The sequence below is a fragment of the Xenopus laevis genome, chromosome 5L (assembly GCF_017654675.1).
Source record: "Xenopus laevis strain J_2021 chromosome 5L, Xenopus_laevis_v10.1, whole genome shotgun sequence".
Lineage (NCBI taxonomy): Eukaryota > Metazoa > Chordata > Amphibia > Anura > Pipidae > Xenopus > Xenopus laevis.
The window spans coordinates 120,084,240-120,102,283 of record NC_054379.1 but is presented as its reverse complement, the minus strand read 5'-3'; the positions used below and the strand labels follow the sequence as shown (position 1 = coordinate 120,102,283).

General features: G+C 38.6%; 1 protein-coding gene across 1 annotated transcript in view; it reads right to left on the bottom strand.

The window, feature by feature from the left end:
- Positions 1 to 18,044, bottom strand: part of LOC108717023 (transient receptor potential cation channel subfamily V member 5) — a 52,368-nt gene that overhangs the window by 6,556 nt on the left and 27,768 nt on the right. The window contains exons 9-13 of the mRNA XM_018263734.2: positions 16,787 to 16,873; positions 11,962 to 12,038; positions 11,547 to 11,712; positions 8,209 to 8,275; positions 4,531 to 4,799 (exon numbers count right to left, since the gene is read on the bottom strand). Coding sequence (XP_018119223.1) covers positions 4,531 to 4,799; positions 8,209 to 8,275; positions 11,547 to 11,712; positions 11,962 to 12,038; positions 16,787 to 16,873 — 666 coding nt within the window. The remainder of the gene's footprint in view (positions 1 to 4,530; positions 4,800 to 8,208; positions 8,276 to 11,546; positions 11,713 to 11,961; positions 12,039 to 16,786; positions 16,874 to 18,044) is intronic.

Sequence of the window (18,044 nt, the reverse complement as noted above, 5' to 3'; positions counted from 1 at the left end):
TTGCGAATTGTAATTGCGCACTCTTAAGAAGTGCTTGAAGGTGTCGTAATCTTTTGCAAAAAATAACAAACATAACGACTTTTTCAGTAAGAAGTTTTATTACATTTACTGCGCATTGGCACAAACTATAGAATTCGCAAGCGGTCTTCCACTGTCGTAAGTGGTCGCTAAACAGTTTCCGGGTTGGCAAAAGCTACATTAAATTCGTGCAAAGCAAAATATTTTTTCGCAAAGGCATAACTGTTCGCATTGCGAATAGTTTTTCCGTTGCGACTTTTATTACATTCCCCCGATAATGTTCAAATAAATGGAGTGTTTAAAGGGGTGGGGCATCTCTAGCTTTAATTTTATATGTTATAGTATGGCCAATTCTAAGCAACTTTTCAGTTGGTCTTCATTATTTATTTCTAATAGTTTTTGAATTATTTGCCTTCTTCTTCTGGTTCTTTCCAGCTTTCAAATGGGGGTCACTGACCCCCATATAAAAAAAACAAATGCTCTGTAAGGGTACCTATTTATTGTTAATGCTACTTTTTATTACTCATCTTTCTATTCAGGTCTCTCTCCTATTCATATTCCAGTCTCTTATTTAAATGAATGTATGGTTGCTATGGGAATTCAGATCCTAGCAACCAGATTGCTGAAATTACAAATGGGAAAGATGCAGAATAAAAAGCTAAATAATTAAAAACACAAATAATAATAAAATGACTAATTAAAAGTTAACTCAAATGTGAACAACCCAGTTAAGTAAACTGAATGTTTATTCATATATAATATATTATTATTGTTTACATATACTGTGTAGGGGAGAAATTCTAAAGACAGTGTATTCTTACAGGCACTACAGTATCCCAACAAGTACTGATGCATATACAGGAAAGGAGGACTAGCACACATATTTAGGGGAATATATCTATATCTATATATCACACAGGAGCCTTTGCCATCACATAATATCCACTTATAACACATGAGCACCCAGGTCTGGATGATAGGGTGTGCGGCTCATACACTCTCTCACGTTTTTTTAAAATGTTGTGAAACAGGATTTTGTTTTGTTTATCTTGTTTCTCAACATTTTTAATAGACCTGTCACTCCTGTTGTTCAGTATAAATATATATACACATAGCAAAGCGTCCACACTCTTCAAATGTGGGTGCAGGGTCAATATACGATGTACACGGATTCAAGATCCACACTCCATGTCAAATAAATCATAGTTCTTTAATGATTATAATCATGCATGGATCATTAAAGGACTATGATTTATTTGACATGGAGTGTGGATCCTCTTGAATCAGTATATATATATATATATATATATATATATATATATATATATATATATATATATATATATATATATATATATATATATATATATATATATATATATATATATATATATATCGATCATCCTTGAAAAAGGTCCAAATGTGGACCGAAACGTCGGGCATTTGATACTACGACAATTAAATTCTTAAGTTTTAAAAGGGAGTGCTGGTCTACTGATAATTGATATACAATTATCACCCCGCACCCCGCCATTAGCAACAGCCTTGGAGTGCGGATACTCATTGGAAAGTGTGTATATATACATATACATACATACACATATATACACATATTATATATATATATATATATATATATATATATATATATATATATATACACACACACACACACACACACACACACACACACACACACACACACACATATATATATACCTCTCCAAAAGAAGCCGCACTGCTCAGGACTTATTGCAAAAATGATGTATTTATTAGAAAAAACTAACGTTTCAGCTGCAACATCAGCCTTTGTTGCAGCCGAAACGTTAGTTTTTTCTAATAAATACATAATTTTTGCAATAAGTCCTGAGCAGTGCGGCTTCTTTTGGAGAGGATTGTATGCAGCGTTTGTGAGGCGTGCACCCAGGCAACGTGAGGACCTTGTATCGTGAGTGCTGGGATTTTGGGGAAGTATTATATATATATCAAAACAGGGGGGTTGTGGGAGCACTCTAAAGGCTTTAAAGTATATATATATATATAAGTATAATAAATGCTATTGCATATGTACCCAAAACAGGGGTTATTTTGTTACAAAGTTATGATCATAAAATTGATAAGCCACCATACCACGTCAAGGTAAACCCCGAATGGCGGTCCCTAACTTGTTTTATATTTTATGTGCATTTTAGCATTACCTGTAATCAATGTCCGTTGAACGCTGTTTTTTCACTAAGGGCTAAATCCTCCCCAGCCAGCAATCAGGCTTTTAAAGGAGAGATATTCCCAAAACAAACGCCCAATTTTAAAAGCATAGGATCACCACTAGTTTAAAGGGGGGGGGTATGGGGTGCTACGACCACTGAAGCTATGCCACAGCTCCTGGCTAAATATACAATATCAAAACAGGGGGGTTGTGGGAGCACTCTAAAGGCTTTAAAGTATATATATATATATAAGTATAATAAATGCTATTGCATATGTACCCAAAACGGGTTATTTTGTTACAAAGTTATGATCATAAAATTGATAAGCCACCATACCACGTCAAGGTAAACCCCGAATGGCGGTCCCTAACTTGTTTTATATTTTATGTGCATTTTAGCATTACCTGTAATCAATGTCCGTTGAACGCTGTTTTTTCACTGAGGGTGTGATCCTATGCTTTTAAAATTGGGCGTTTGTTTTGGGAATATCTCTCCTTTAAAAGCCTGATTGCTGGCTGGGGAGGATTTAGCCCTTAGTGAAAAAACAGCGTTCAATGGACATTGATTACAGGTAATGCTAAAATGCACATAAAATTTAAAACAAGTTAGGGACCGCCATTCGGGGTTTACCTTGATGTGGTATGGTGGCTTATCAATTTTATGATCATAACTTTGTAACAAAATAACCCCTGTTTTGGGTACATATGCAATAGCATTTATTATACTTATATATACACTTTAAAGCCTTTAGAGTGCTCCCACAACCCCCCTGTTTTGATATTGTATATTTAGCCAGGAGCTGTGGCATAGCTTCAGTGGTTGTAGCACCCCATACCCCCCCCCTTTAAACTAGTGGTGATCCTATGCTTTTAAAATTGGGCGTTTGTTTTGGGAATATCTCTCCTTTAAAAGCCTGATTGCTGGCTGGGGAGGATTTAGCCCTTAGTGAAAAAACAGCGTTCAATGGACATTGATTACAGGTAATGCTAAAATGCACATAAAATATAAAACAAGTTAGGGACCGCCATTCAGGGTTTACCTTGACGTGGTATGGTGGCTTATCAATTTTATGATCATAACTTTGTAACAAAATAACCCCTGTTTTGGGTACATATGCAATAGCATTTATTATACATATATATATATATACTTTAAAGCCTTTAGAGTGCTCCCACAACCCCCCTGTTTTGATATTATATATATATATATATATATATATATATATATATATATATATATATATATATATATATATATATATATTTATTTATTTTTTATTAGAACTATGTCTCCCAGTATTTATGTAAAGAGGTCAAACATATTTTTTAAGTAGTTAAGTGCTTTGTACATTTTGGTCAGTAGGGGGCAGCAACCCCTACGGTTAGGTCTTCTCTTAAAGTCTCTAGTCTAGAGAAAGGGGAGGTCCAAAGCCTGATAGCCTTTATAAAAGGGGAAGAGGGAGGCTTCTTTAGCCTGGTAGATTGCCTTTGAGATGATCATTTATAACATGCAAAAATAAACAAAATTTAATTTTTGTTTTACTCACAATGCAGCTTTTTTACCATAATTCTAGCCTAATTGTGAGTGACTGCCAAAAATGTGGGGTGCAACTCACATTTGATTTACCAGTGCGGACTTATTAAATGGTAAACCCTGTGTTAATGTTACTTGCAGCACATGGGAGGCAAATTGGGTGGTTTCAAGTAAGCCAGTGTGCACAAATAAATGCAAATGAATGTCCCATTCATTTGGTGAAAGTCTGGGTTTGGTTCAAAATACAAATGGAGCCCTACAAGTAATAGTTCCTCAACACTGGTGTTAATTCCACAGGGCTCCCTTCCATCCATGCACCTTGCAAAATAGCCTCTGGGTGGATACGATTTTACTATGTGTCTTGCAGTAGTGATGAGCCCCATAAACACTTATTATTTCCAATAGTTCAAACATACTGTCAGTTTTGAATTTTTATAATACAGGTATGGGATCCCTTATCCGGAAACCCGCTGTCCAGAAAACTCAAAATTACTGGAAGACATCTCCTATAGACTCCCATTATATCCAAATAAAAAAACTTTTAAAAATCTAATAATAAAACAATAGCTTGTACTTGATCCAAACTAAGAAATGATTAATACTTATTGTAAGCCTAATCAGCCTATTGGGTTTATTTAATGTTTATATTGTTTTCCAGCAGAATTAAGGTATGAAAATATTCCTTATCCAGAAAACCCCAGGTCCTGAGTATTCTGGATAGCAGTTCCCATACCTGTATATAGATAATTGATATTTCAGTATAATTTCTTACCTGCGCTTTCCACAGTGATGTGCGATCATTAGTAACACGGAAATGGGTGTGTGTCATCAGTGCAATCAAAAGATTCATAAGCAGCACAAATCCAAAAAACATATACACAATGTATAGAAAAAGAATCATCTTTGGCATGGCTATGTTTTCTGGCAATGGGAGGTCATCGAGGCCCATCATTAGCTGGAATAATGTGAATGTTGTAGCTGGAAAACCATCAAAATTTGGCAGCGTTGTGGTATTAATCTCTTGGAAATGTACATCAAAAGCTGGAAAATAAAATGCAATATAGTATAATAAAAGTTAGTAACGGAAAACCTATTCGCAATGTGAAAAGTTATGCCTTTGCGCAAACAAATTTTGCTTTGCACAAATTTAATATAACTTTTGCAAACCCGGAAACTGTTTAGCGACCATTTCTGACAGTGGAAGACCGTTATAGTCTGCACCAATGCGCAGTAAATGTAATAAATAAAGCTTCTTACTGAAAAAGTCGTTATGTTTGCTCCAAAAGATTACGACACCTTCAAGCACTTCTTAAGAGTGAGCAATTACAATTCGCAATGCAATAACAGTTTAAGGAACAATATTACATTGCGAGATGTGGATTTTTATTCATATTGGTGCGAATTGTTATTCTCTTTGCGACTTTAATTACATTCCCTCCATAGTCTTTTATTAAAGCCTCATACTTATCCAGATGAAATGAAGAGCAGATCTTTGAGCAAATGGAACTTTTTGTATGGATCTGTTATTATGTTAGATTGTGATTAGCTCATAGGAAGCCCTACACAAAGCAGAAAATCGACTGGAAATAATAACCCCCTTCTCTACATTCCTAACATTACACGGGGAGGGGGAGAAATATATTAAAATTCAAGATCAGAATTTTACCACCTTGTGGGAGAACCATGGCAAATTAGAATGACACATTTTGGAAAAATCATGGCAAACAACATTTCTTGAAAAGTTACTGCACAAAAAATGTGATTGGGGGTAAAAAAAAAATGTGGAAAGTTTTTCTCCTCAACTTTATAAGATGTATCATGTCGCAACTGTAAACAAAAAAAACTCATCACCTAAAGCCTGTTGTCACAAGAAAACTAAAAAAAAAGGTTGCAAATGTGTTTGGTTGCATGTTTTTTTTTTTTAAACTGTGTTAATCATTATGATAGTGTTCATTTCAAGCACTATCACTGAATCTGACCCACCTTAGTAACAATATGATCAAACCCGCTATAAGGATCACAATTTTAGGCCTTTTGGAGCCCTCTCTGCCTCAAGGCCTAGTTTGCCCATGGATACTGCAAACATAGAGAAGCATTTTTTTTTTTAACGATTCCTATTGTTGGAAAACAACAGACAGAGATTGTTCTAGTGGATGTTACTTAATGCAGGGAGGGTCTGTTGTTGCTTAGCAATGTGATGTCATGTTTGACCTGTAACCCTGATTTTCCTCTTCCTGTGTATGCTCTCAATGAAAAGTTCCTGTTGCACACATGTTATGCTGAGTTCTATAAAGCAACCAAGTTACTGTTCACACAAAAGTTGATGCGTCTGTCCTTACTCACAAAGAAGCTGCACATGCAGTTCAGATCAGCTCTCTGCCAGGGCCAAGGGGTAGGCAGAGTAGGAACGTGCCTAGGGTGCAAAGCTGGGGGGGGGGACGCCAGGCACGTACCTGCTCTGTTGCCTAACCCATGTCCGGTCTCCTCTCTCCCCATGTATTTGTGTTAGTTCGCTCATGTGCGTAATCAGCCAACGCCGGGCCGGCAAAGTTGCCTAGGGCGCTTGTCAGGTCTGGCTGGCTCTGCTCTCTGCTAGTTTGGGGGGATCACAGCGGGATTGTTAGCATAAATGCAGGCCACTCTAGGTTGAAAACAGTCCATTTATTTTGAAAACAAAGAACTTCCAGCAGCAGTCAAAATGCAACAGAAAGAAAAACAGCTTCATTCAGCAACATAAAGTCCAGCAATAAAAAAAAATAGCTTACTTCAGTGTTTTTAAGTTTTCAGTACCCCAAAGTACTATCCAGGCTTGGTCTGTGGGGAAAACACCAGGAAAATATCCCCCTGACTATCAGGCCCCCCAGGTCTCTGAAAGTAGAGCCATTCCAACAATACAGCCCAGCCCTCCTGTGCAGCTCCTACTCTCACACACCACACACCTGCTGCTGACTCCCTTCAACACCCCTTGGCTGTCCAGCCCACCTTCTGGCTGCTTAACCCTCTGGTGTTTCTTAAAGGGAACATTCTTAAATGGATGGCTCAGACCCTAAAAACCGGGGATACATATCTGCCATCTACTATAAATCCTGTCCGGCTTGTACACAGATCACAGATCACAGCACCACTGGTATCTGATCCTGAGAATCTCTGGAGAGACAGACAGAAGCTGAGCACATGGTAAAATGGCAGCTAGTCTGGAGTTCAGGTCAGGCATAGCAAAGCTGAATAACAGCACAAGCTTGTCAAGAAATTATCTGGTTACATCAACTCTTGACGGACATGGGTATGGAAATACGCGAACCAACCCTACTCTTGGAAGACAACCAATTATTAAGTTGTCACAAACAGAAAAAGTGAAGCAGAGTACGAAACACATTGATGTGAAATATCCCCCCATACTGTTGAGAAGGGGTGTTGCAAAACAACAGACAGAGATTGTTCCAGTGCATGTCACTTAAAGGAAAACTATACCCCCCCAAGGTAAAACTATACCCCAGAAACTAGTAAAACTATACCCTGCCGAACAATGTAAGTCTCTATAAAAATATATTGCATAAAACAGCTCATGTGTAAAACCCTGCTTCATGTTAATAAACCATTTTCATAATAATATACTTTTTTAGTAGTATGTGCCATTGGGTAATCCTAAATAGAAAATTGCCATTTTAAAAAATAAGGGCCACCCCCTGGGATCATACGATTCACTGTGCAAAAGACTAATTTATTATGTAAATTAGGGGTGGGAAGGGGACAACATTTTTTACTTCCTTATTTTGTGACAAAAGTCATGTGATTTCCCTTCCCACCCTTAATTTGTATATGCAAATTAGGATTCGGTTCGGCCAGTCAGAAGGATTCGCCCAAATCTAAATCCTGCTGAAAAAGACTGAATCCTGGCCGAATCCGAATCCTGCATTCGGTGCATCCCTAATAAATTAGTCTCTTTGTGGTCAACTCTGAGTCCTTTTAATCACAGGCAGAAATGTGCCATCCCTCTCCCCTTCCTTTGCTGTGAATAAGAAATTATTATGAGTAGCACAGTTTCATCCCCTTTGCAATTCAGTTTTTAAACTCACATTTTACTTGGGGCCAACCATAGAACTAGGGATTTCCTAATACTTGGATATTTCCAAAGCTGACCTGAATTTAACACCATCACTGATTGTTTTAAAAAGAAACATAATTATCTGTACTGAGCATGATTTGACTGCTATAATTTCATGGAATTAAAACCCATTTACACTTAGAAATTCCATAAACTGTAATTTGTTCTGCATATCTGCTTTACATATAATAAGCCAATGCACACAGATATATATTTAACAAGAAGGGCAGAGTGTTGCACAAACTAAAGTTTAATTGGTAATGTATTTGAGAACTGTGGGCCTTATACTTAAATAAATACTGTATTATATATACATATAGGACTAAATTGTAAAATGTTCTTTACCTGCTGCAAATCCAATCAGAACCGCTATTAAGAGAATACAGAACTTTATAAGATCGCCGAGTACCATCTAGATGATAAACACAAAAGGATTATGTTAACCTGTGTTACATTATTCCTATCACTTGTTGGCATTACCACATACCACATATCAAACAACTGAATCAGAGATTATATAATGATGTTGTCCCCACCATTTTAAAGTACAGGTATGGGATCCCTTATGCCAAAACCCATTATCCAGAAACGGGCTATTTTCATCAAATTTTGTGGGTCCGATGTATGTATCTGATCCTCTATGCAACACCACGCTACGCCATGCAACACCACGCAACAGCACAAGCTTTTGTTGGATGTTACAAAATCTGATGCCCCTAGGCTAGAATGTAAAGTTGGATCAGATAAGGCGGATGGAGTCTTAGTTACATTCGACAGTCAATATATTTCAATGAGGAAAAAAAAGTGTTTCCAGTTTTTATCTTGTTGGATGCAGAATGCAGCGTTCACATCATATGGTCGTGTCTTGTTGGATGGAAAATTTTACATGTAGTCAGCATCGGACTGGGCCAGTGGGACGCCAGGAAAAACCCTGGTGGTCCCCAGCAGGCCCGGACTGGCAATCTGTGGGTTCTGGCAAATGCCAGAGGGGCTGCTATAAGGTGCCATAGAAAGCCAGTATTTAGTTGGCTGGTGGGAGCTGTTTGCGCCTCCTCCCCCTATGCCAGCTTGCCCCTCCCACTCTGCCCACTTTCCCCACCCACTCTGCCCACTTGCCCCATCTGCTCACTCACTCACTTGCAGATGAGCATGAATTAGGTATGTGCCGTGAGGGGGGCAGGAGAGGGCAGAGGGGGGTTTGCTGGGGAAGGAGGTTTGCTATGACTGGGGGAGGGGTCCCTTGGGGGGGTTCAGGGGCCCTGATGTGGCAGCCCCGGTGGGCCCTGACCCCCCCAGTCCGACCCTGCATGTAGTTTACGCATCCTATTTTTGTATCAGTACCATTATATTTTAACCCACACCACAACATCCGACTTGTAGGATGCGTTTTGTAGATTCGACACCATCCTACAGAATTGCTCATGGAGACAAAGCAGCTGATTAAAAGATCTGTCTTTGCTGGGGAACTAAAGGTGGCCATACACAATTAGATCCGATTGTTTGGCCAGGTCACCAAATAAGCAGATCTTTTCCTAATATGCCCACCAACTGCAGGGTGACACCAGGTTAATCTGAATGTTCGTCCCTAGAGCCGAACTTTAGGATTGCAATGAAGAGAATGGGCGCTGATGGATCAAAGGGCCACATCAACTAGCCGCTGCAGTCTTTGATCGCCCGAAAAATTCCCTGATAAATATGAACAATATTTTATTCAGCAGGCATTGGTTTACTAGTAGCTGCTGCTAAGGGCAGAGACGCTCAGATTCGGGGAGATTAATCAGCCAGCAACAAATCTCCTCTTCTTTGAGGCGACTAATCTCCCAGAACTGCCTTCCCATAGGCTAGACTGTAAATCGACGGTGGGATGGCACTTAGAGCGCTTCATTTTCCGAAGTTTCCTCACGAGGACACTTTGGGCGACATCGGAAAACGAAACGCTCCGATTGCCATCCCGCCGGCTAGAATGTAAATCGCAGGAGAAGGCAGTTCGGGAAGATTAGTGGCCCTGAAGAAGAGGAGATTTGTCACCAGGCAACTAATCTCCCCGAATCTGAGCGTGTGTGTCTGCCCTAAAGCAACTACTGAGAAATCATTCTCTTAGATGTGATGGTAGCAAGATTATTTGTAAATTTCACTGACAACAAACCAACAATTGCAGCTACTACCCACAACACAATTGTTGCTGTAAATAGGTACAGATATGGGACCTGGTATCCAGAATGCTCAGGACCTGGGGCTTTCTTGATAGGGGATCTTTCACTACCAAAAAATCTACTAAAAATAATTTAAACAATAATTAACCCAATAGGATTGTTTTGCCTTCATTAAGGATTCATTATATCTTAGTTATGATCAAACAAAAGCAGAAAATGCAATATGCTTTAAGATTCTAAATTATTTGATTAAAATGGAGTCAATGGGAGATGATCTTCCTGTTATTTGAGCCTTTCTTTATAATGGGTTTCCAGATAACTGATCCCATACCTGTACCTTTGATTTTGAACAACAAAAATGCAGAAAAGTGTGTTATGTGAAACGTAAAAAAAAAACTTGACTTAGAAGCTTGCCTCAAATTTCACTGTACAGCCGCACAATTACATTTGTATTTATCTATTGGGTGAGACCATCTGTGACCTGCTATAAATCCACAGATTAAAAATAACACAGGGCAAAACAGAAATTCTCTAGAGAACATCACTGTAATGTGGGCACTGATGTTGAAAATAACCTTATCAAATTCAACTCTCAGCTTATAATGACTACAAGGTATGGGGATCCGTTATCAGGAAACCCGTTATCCAGAAAGCTCCAAATTATGGAAAGGCCGTCTCCCGTATTTTTAAAAATGATTTCCTTTTTCTCTGTAATAATAAAACAGTACCTTGTACTTAATTCAAACTAAGATATAATTAATCCTTATTGGAAGCAAAACCAGCCTATTGGGTTTATCAAGGGGCCCATTTACTTAGCTCGAGTGAAGAAATAATTTTTTTTGGCTATTTCGACCATCGAATGGGCTACTTCGACCTTCGACTACGACTTTGATTTCGAATCGAACGATTCGAACTATATATCGTTCGACCATTCGACCATTCGATAGTCGAAGTACTGTCTCTTTAAAAAAAAACTTCGACCCCCTAGTTCGCCACCTCAAAGCTACCAAGGTCAATGTTAGCCTATGGGGAAGGTCGCCATAGGCTTAGCTATCTTTTTTTGGTCGAACAAAAATCATTCGATCGATGGATTAAAATCCTTCGAAACGAAGGATTTCATTGTTCGATCGAGCGATTTTTCGTTTGATCGAACGAATAGCACTAAATCCTTCGACTTTGATAATCAAAGTCGAAGAATTTAACTTCGACAGTCGAATATCGAGGGTTAATTAACCCTCGATATTCGACCTTAAGTCAATTTGCCCCTTAATGTTTAAATGATTTTCTAGTAGACTTAAGGTATTAAGATTCATATTACGGAAAGATCTGTTATCTGGAAAACCCCAAGTCCCGAGCATTCTGGATAACAGGTCCCATACCTGTATTTAGTTTTGTTCCCAAATTGTGTCATTTATTTTAACAAAATATTTCTTTGAAGAAGCAACTTGACAAACGTTCCAGGATTTCACTGTCTTTTGCATGTCATATTGCACTGCTGGATTAGGCTATAAACCCTGTGGTGAAACTTACCTTTTGAATCATAATACATAATGGCCCCAGCAGTCTGAAACCACGACCAAAATAGATGACATTGCACCAAGCGCTTATAAGAGCTAACGACAACATGACAGTCTCCCCATCACTGCTTACAAATCGTAGAATCACCACAGCTATGATGAAGCAGGCATAAAGCAACCTAAAACACACATTCAAAACAATTACATTCGTACAATTACAAAGGGTAGTTCCCTGTAATATAATTCTGTCTACATTTTGGTGAAAGTAAAAATGGCAGATAAATAGGAGAGGAGTGCTAAGCAATAAAAAATAAGAATAACAATGACATCAAACTCTCCCAGTCCATATGTGTTCTTTGGTTGCTAGAGTGTATTTATGTCAGTGAATTTAAACTGAAAGTATAACATGCAGCGTGTAATGAACTTACATTACAAAATGAAAAGGTCCTCCTGTAACTGTGCTCCCAAAAAAGTGTTTAGATCCTTTTCTAACAAACTGGAGAATCTAGAGGAAAACAAACAAGATACTGTCAGGCCATTTCAATACACAGCCGAAGTCAATGAATTTAAAAATACTTGTTTATTAAGTTGGTTGCAAACCATGATATTTTGGAAGTTTTGTGCAATGTCCCACACCCTGAACACATTTCTCAGTATTCCAGAATGGAGATCAAAGACCTGTGCTTCTACCATGAATACCATGAATACAAGTCATGTGACTTGTGCTCTGATAAACTTCAATCACTCTTTACTGCTGTACTGCAAGTTGGAGTGATTCACCCCCTTCCTTTTCCCCCCCCCCAGCAGCCAAACAAAAGAACAATGGGAAGGTAACCCCAACACAAGATAACAGCTGCTTGGTAGATCTAAGAACAACACTCAATAGTAAAAACCCATGTCCCACTGAGACACATTCAGTTACATTGAGAAGGAAAAACAGCAGCCTGCCAGAAAGCATTTCTCTCCTAAAGTGCAGGCACAAGTCACATGACTGGGGGCAGCTGGGAAATTGACAAAATGTCTAGCCCCATGTCAGATTTCAAAATTGAATATAAAAAAATCTGTTTGCTCTTTTGAGAAATGGATTTCAGTGCAGCATTTTGCTGGAGCAGCACTATTAACTGATTCATTTTGAAAAAAACATGTTTAGGAGAAAAAGCACTTTAGGAGAGAAATGCTTTCTGGCAGGCTGCTGTTTTTCCTTCTCAATGTAACTGAATGTGTTTCAGTGAGACATGGTTTTTACTATTGAGTATTGTTCTTAGATCTACCAGGCAGCTGTTATCTTGTGTTAGGGAGCTGTTATCTGGTTACCTTCCCATTGTTCTTTTGTTTGGCTGCTGGGGGGGGTGATATCACTCTACTTGCAGTACAGCAATAAAGAGTGATTGAAGTTTATCAGAGCACAAGTCACATGACTTGGGAAAGCTGGGAAATTGACAATATGTCTAGCCCCATGTCAGATTTCAAAATTGAATATAAGAAAATCTGTTTGCTCTTTTGAGAAATGGATTTCAGTGCAGAATTCTGCTGGCGCAGCACTATTAACTGATTCATTTTGAAAAAAATCCCATTGACAGTATCCCTTTAACCAATAATTAGGGCAGAAATGTTGTACAATGTTTGTTTTGGGCTTCTATATCAGCCCAAAGCAACTATAGCTCTTTGCCAGTGAAAATCTGTGTCTCCAAAGATGCCCCAAGTAGCTCTTCATTTTTCTGCTGAGTTACTGCACATGCTCTGTGCTGCTGTCACTTACTGAGCTTAGGGACCCACTCACAATATACTGAATATATAGAATATAAATGTCCCAATTTGAGGCTAATTAGAAAATAATTAGTACAAGGTATCTTATAATCCACTGAAATTAGCATCAGAATGTAATAATCAGCCCTTTAAAATCATCTTATATGAAAGACAAACCTCATTTACTTTTTCCACCTAAATTCAGACAGGTTTTTTTTACAGTGAGAGCTGTGAAGAGGTGGAATTCTCTCTCAGAATCAGTTGTACAGGCTGATACATTAGATAGCTTTAAGAAGGGGTTAGATGGCTTTTTAGCAAGTGTGGGAATACAGGGTTATGGGAGATAGCTCATAGTCCAAGTTGATCCAGGGACTAGTCTGATTTTGGAGTCAGGAAGGAATTTTTTTTAGAGAGGCTTCATATGGGTTTTTTTTGCCTTCCTCTGGATCAACTAGCAGTTAGGCAGTTAAGCAGATTAAAAAAAAAACTAAAAGGTTGAACTTGATGGATGTGTGTCTTTTTTCAACCTTACTATGTTATAAATTAAGCTTCTCAACAGCTGCTCAGAGCCCACTGAGCATGTACAGTGACACTTCTAGCAAAATCCAAGTTGGAGAGCTCCTGTGACAACTTTGAAGGCAGGGATCCTTAATGTTGTAGAGATACTGAACCTTCAGGCTAGTGCAGGAAAATCAGTATATAAAATAAGGCATTTCTACCCATATTACAGTTTAGTTCTCCTTTAATTTTGCACATTCAATTTGCTATAGTTTTAAGGGTCTCTCTCTTTCATTTTATCTGTTATATACTATGTTAAATATAGTTAATATACAGCTGTTTGTCTGTGAACATTTAAATATAATTTAAGATATGGACTTTATAATGTTTTTTCTAGTTCAAAACATGTAAAGATGCAGCATAACCCCCGACCTATAAACACATATGATGTAACTTCTACAGTGAATTTATACTTTAGTTTTATATTACAGTTAAATATGGCATGGCTATTTTATTCTATTTGTTAAAAACTTTCAACAAATTCATTTTCAGCATAAAACTGTTTCAAGCTGCTCTCCGAGGAACTCACTACAACCTATCACATTAGCATATAAATGTACAGAGTTTAAAAAAAAAACCTATTTGTTCAGAGCCCTATAAGAAAGTACTTCTATGTCGTGAAAGTTTGAGTATAATTTGTTTTTTGTCAGAAAAAATTCTGATTAAAAGTGGCACAAGATTATTGGCATTTTTGATAAAATATTCCTTTTGTTTTATAATGTCAAAATTGAGAAATACCTCTGCAAAGTAGGCATACATTACTGAGAAAAATACTGAATATACTGTCAGACCATTTTCCAGTATAAATTGATATTTTGACTCAATTACTTCAAGTTTTGCAGATCTTTGTTTTCACCAGTGCTTACTGAACCCATTACAGTGTTGATTTCACATGGCTTATGAATCTTTACTGATTTTCTGTTGACTGGTTGCTATGGGTACCGTTTTACCAAGTTGGTGTCGCCCCCCCCCCCCCCCGCAACCATGGGTTTTGCTTCCTCTATAACAGGGTACTCAACCTTTTTAACCAAGAACCATATTCAAATGTAAAAAGAGGTGGGGAGCAACACAAGCATGAAGAAAGTTTCTGGGGTGCCCATATGGACTGGCACTCTAGAGAGAGTTCAGTTTGGCCATAAATTGGTTTTTATGCAACCAAAACTTAATGGATTTCTGAATGGAATTTCATCGCTGTGGATGCCTGTTCCAGCTCTGGATGAGCATACCCCAATCCCCAGGGTGAGTTGTGCCTGAGGGGGGTAGAAAAAAAGGATCCAGCATGTGAAACAGGTTTTGTTTGTGTGCCTGCTACGTGGGAGCAAATACCTTTGTCCAGCGGGAGAGGTATTTGGGCGGTTAGCGCTACCAGGGAAAGTAAAGACTCTTTGTCCACCAGGAGTGGATACTTTACCTGGCAAGGAGGTGCCAGGATTGGACGGCAAATATTCCCAGGGTAGTGGGTGGGTAGTTATATCATGTAGATGAATATTTAACTTTGCCTTTAATCTTATATAAGGTTCCTTTGTTTTACTGCAAATAGTGTGTTTGATTATGGTTTCCTAATGGAGCCACCCGCAGGTGTATTCCTGGATCCCATTAGGTGGATACACTGCCATAGAGGTAATTCCCAGAAACCTTTCACTTAGCAAAGGGGACTCAGGACCGGTAAATATGTGATATATAACCTTTGGCACAGGGGGAGGCCAAAAAGGGGTTACATACATTAAAGGCAAAGTAAATATGCAGTTCACATATTAATGCCCCACTACCCTGGGGATATCTGCAGTTCAATCCTGGCACCTCCTTGCCAAGCAAAGTCCCACACTCCGCTCCTGGTGGACAAAGATATCTTTTAACTTTTCCCCAAAGAGCTTTTACTTTCCCCAGGTAGCGCTACCTGCCCAAATACCTCTCCGGCTGGACAGAGGTTGTTGCTCCCACGTGGCAGGCACACAAACAACACCTGAATCTTTACAGGAATACATGCTGGATCTTTTCACTACCCTCCCTCAGGCACAACTCACCCGGGGATTCACACAGATGGGTAGGCTCATCCAGAGCAGGAACAGGCATCCACTGTGATGAAATCTATTCAGCGAAGCACAAGCAGCTCGCTTTATCCTCATGGCATACCTCCCAGCATTCTCCATAGTGCGAGTACACAAAGTCCTCCTCTGCTGAACTACAGCTCCCAGCACTCTCCATAATGCGAGCACGTAAAAGGTCCATCCAAACTCTAAACCCGCTTAGCTGAGCTAACCAGGCTTTGGAGTACCTTACCCAAGACCTGGCAGGGCTATCAAACTCCATTTAATCCCCGACATCTGGCAGCACTTCTAATCACTCTGTCCTCAGAAATAGAAAGCCGCAATGATTGTGAGAATATGGCTCTGCCTATATCAAAATAGTTGTGCAGCAGCAACACCTTGTGACACCCCGGTATCTGCCAGACACACTGCACATGGACAAGGGCTCCTGACCTCAAAGAGGTCTTCATAATTGTATGAAAGTTTACTTATTTTTTGAATAAGGCTGTGCCTTTAATACTATTTTAATGAGTAGTGCATTTAATAGCAAATACAAAGCTACTTTGCAAATTTAGCGATTGAATACTTTCCCTGTGTGTGTTTTCACATAGCGAATTAAATGTTGAGTTAATGCTTTCCACCCACTCGGTTCCTCTGCCCCAGTTTAATCTGTTGCTGCTGTAATCACTGCTCAGAGATATGTTTGCCGTATCACTGTCAGGTACCAAAATATGCAGATGAATTCCCTGTGACTGTGAGCGTTTGCATTCAGCATCAAACTGTATGCAGCCTCTATTCGGCCAATATGATGAAATATTATAATCTTAAGATGTTAACGCATGAAGTCATACAAATTGTAGTATGGACTGCACTTTAATACATTTATATGTCGAAAACTATTTTTTTGTTCTATTAAACATACCTCAGACACAAGACTTAAAATCCCTCCGATGACCACAATTATTTCTCCGCATAATCGCCAATAGTCCTTCCGTGTTTTGTACGCCTCCTGCAAAATTTCAGCACAAGTAACTAAAATACTGTATGCGACATTACTGTAAGTAGATTGTATTAAGATTTAGTAAAAGGAGTCTCCGCTGAAAAAATAGTGACTTTGCTGTCCTTTGACAAAGAGTTTTATGCAGAATACACTGTTACAAAATATGCAATAGTTCTAGTGATCATCACTGTTATATTCAGACTATTATTTGTTATATTAGCTTGTATGTACAATTTGTTTATAGTTGTGCTAATGGTTAATTTGTGATTGGAGAATGGATGGGGAGGGAATGTGTTGTGTGTTTTGTTAAGTCTATGAATCAAGGGCAGCCTATGCCTGAAATATGTTAAATATCAAATAAAATAAATAAATATTGAGAGATTGAGCTGTAGCCAGCCTAAGGCTCTGCCAAAACTCTGAAACTGTTTGCTTCATGAGAATGTGATTTGGCTATTTGCCTGCTGTGTCTCAGTTTACCTGAGCTGCTTCATTTCAATGTTCTTCATTAAAGGAAAATAAAAAAAAATAAAAAAAACACATTTTCCTACATCTTTATGCTGCATTGGATTTGCAATAAAATATCTGAAGAGTTGTCTCTCTTCTACCACATCTAAAAGCTCTCACTCGTACCTTCCCCACCTGTAAAACTAAATGCAAATTCTTTCTTCTCAATGGAACTTGCTTAATAATTCCTGTAGCATTTACATATAGCATTGGTTTATAGAAGCCTACATTTTGTTATTACTATTATTCAGAATTATACACTCCTGTAGTCTCTCTCAGCACTCTGCAGAGTAATGGAATACAAATTCAAGAGTATTTGGGTGGAATATAGAGACAATGTGTATCAGGTCTTGATTCCTGATGGTCCTTAGCAAAGTTGCTTGAATCAGAGATGTTCTGCACTTTCTCTGGATAGGCAAAACTTTTCACCTGGACTATTGTTGCTATAAACTCTAAAACTGACCTATTTCTAACATGAGTGCCAGTTAATACTCTCCGATCCCATTCAAGCACAGCAGCATGATAACGCTACTGCTATCTGTGCCTCCGTGAGAGTACAACCATTGCCCCCTGCTATGAGGAGGCACAATGGGATTTGGTGGCCTTACATCTATCACAATATGTCAAGCTCTTCCCATGACAAAACAATTTTTCCTTTAGTACAAAATAATACATG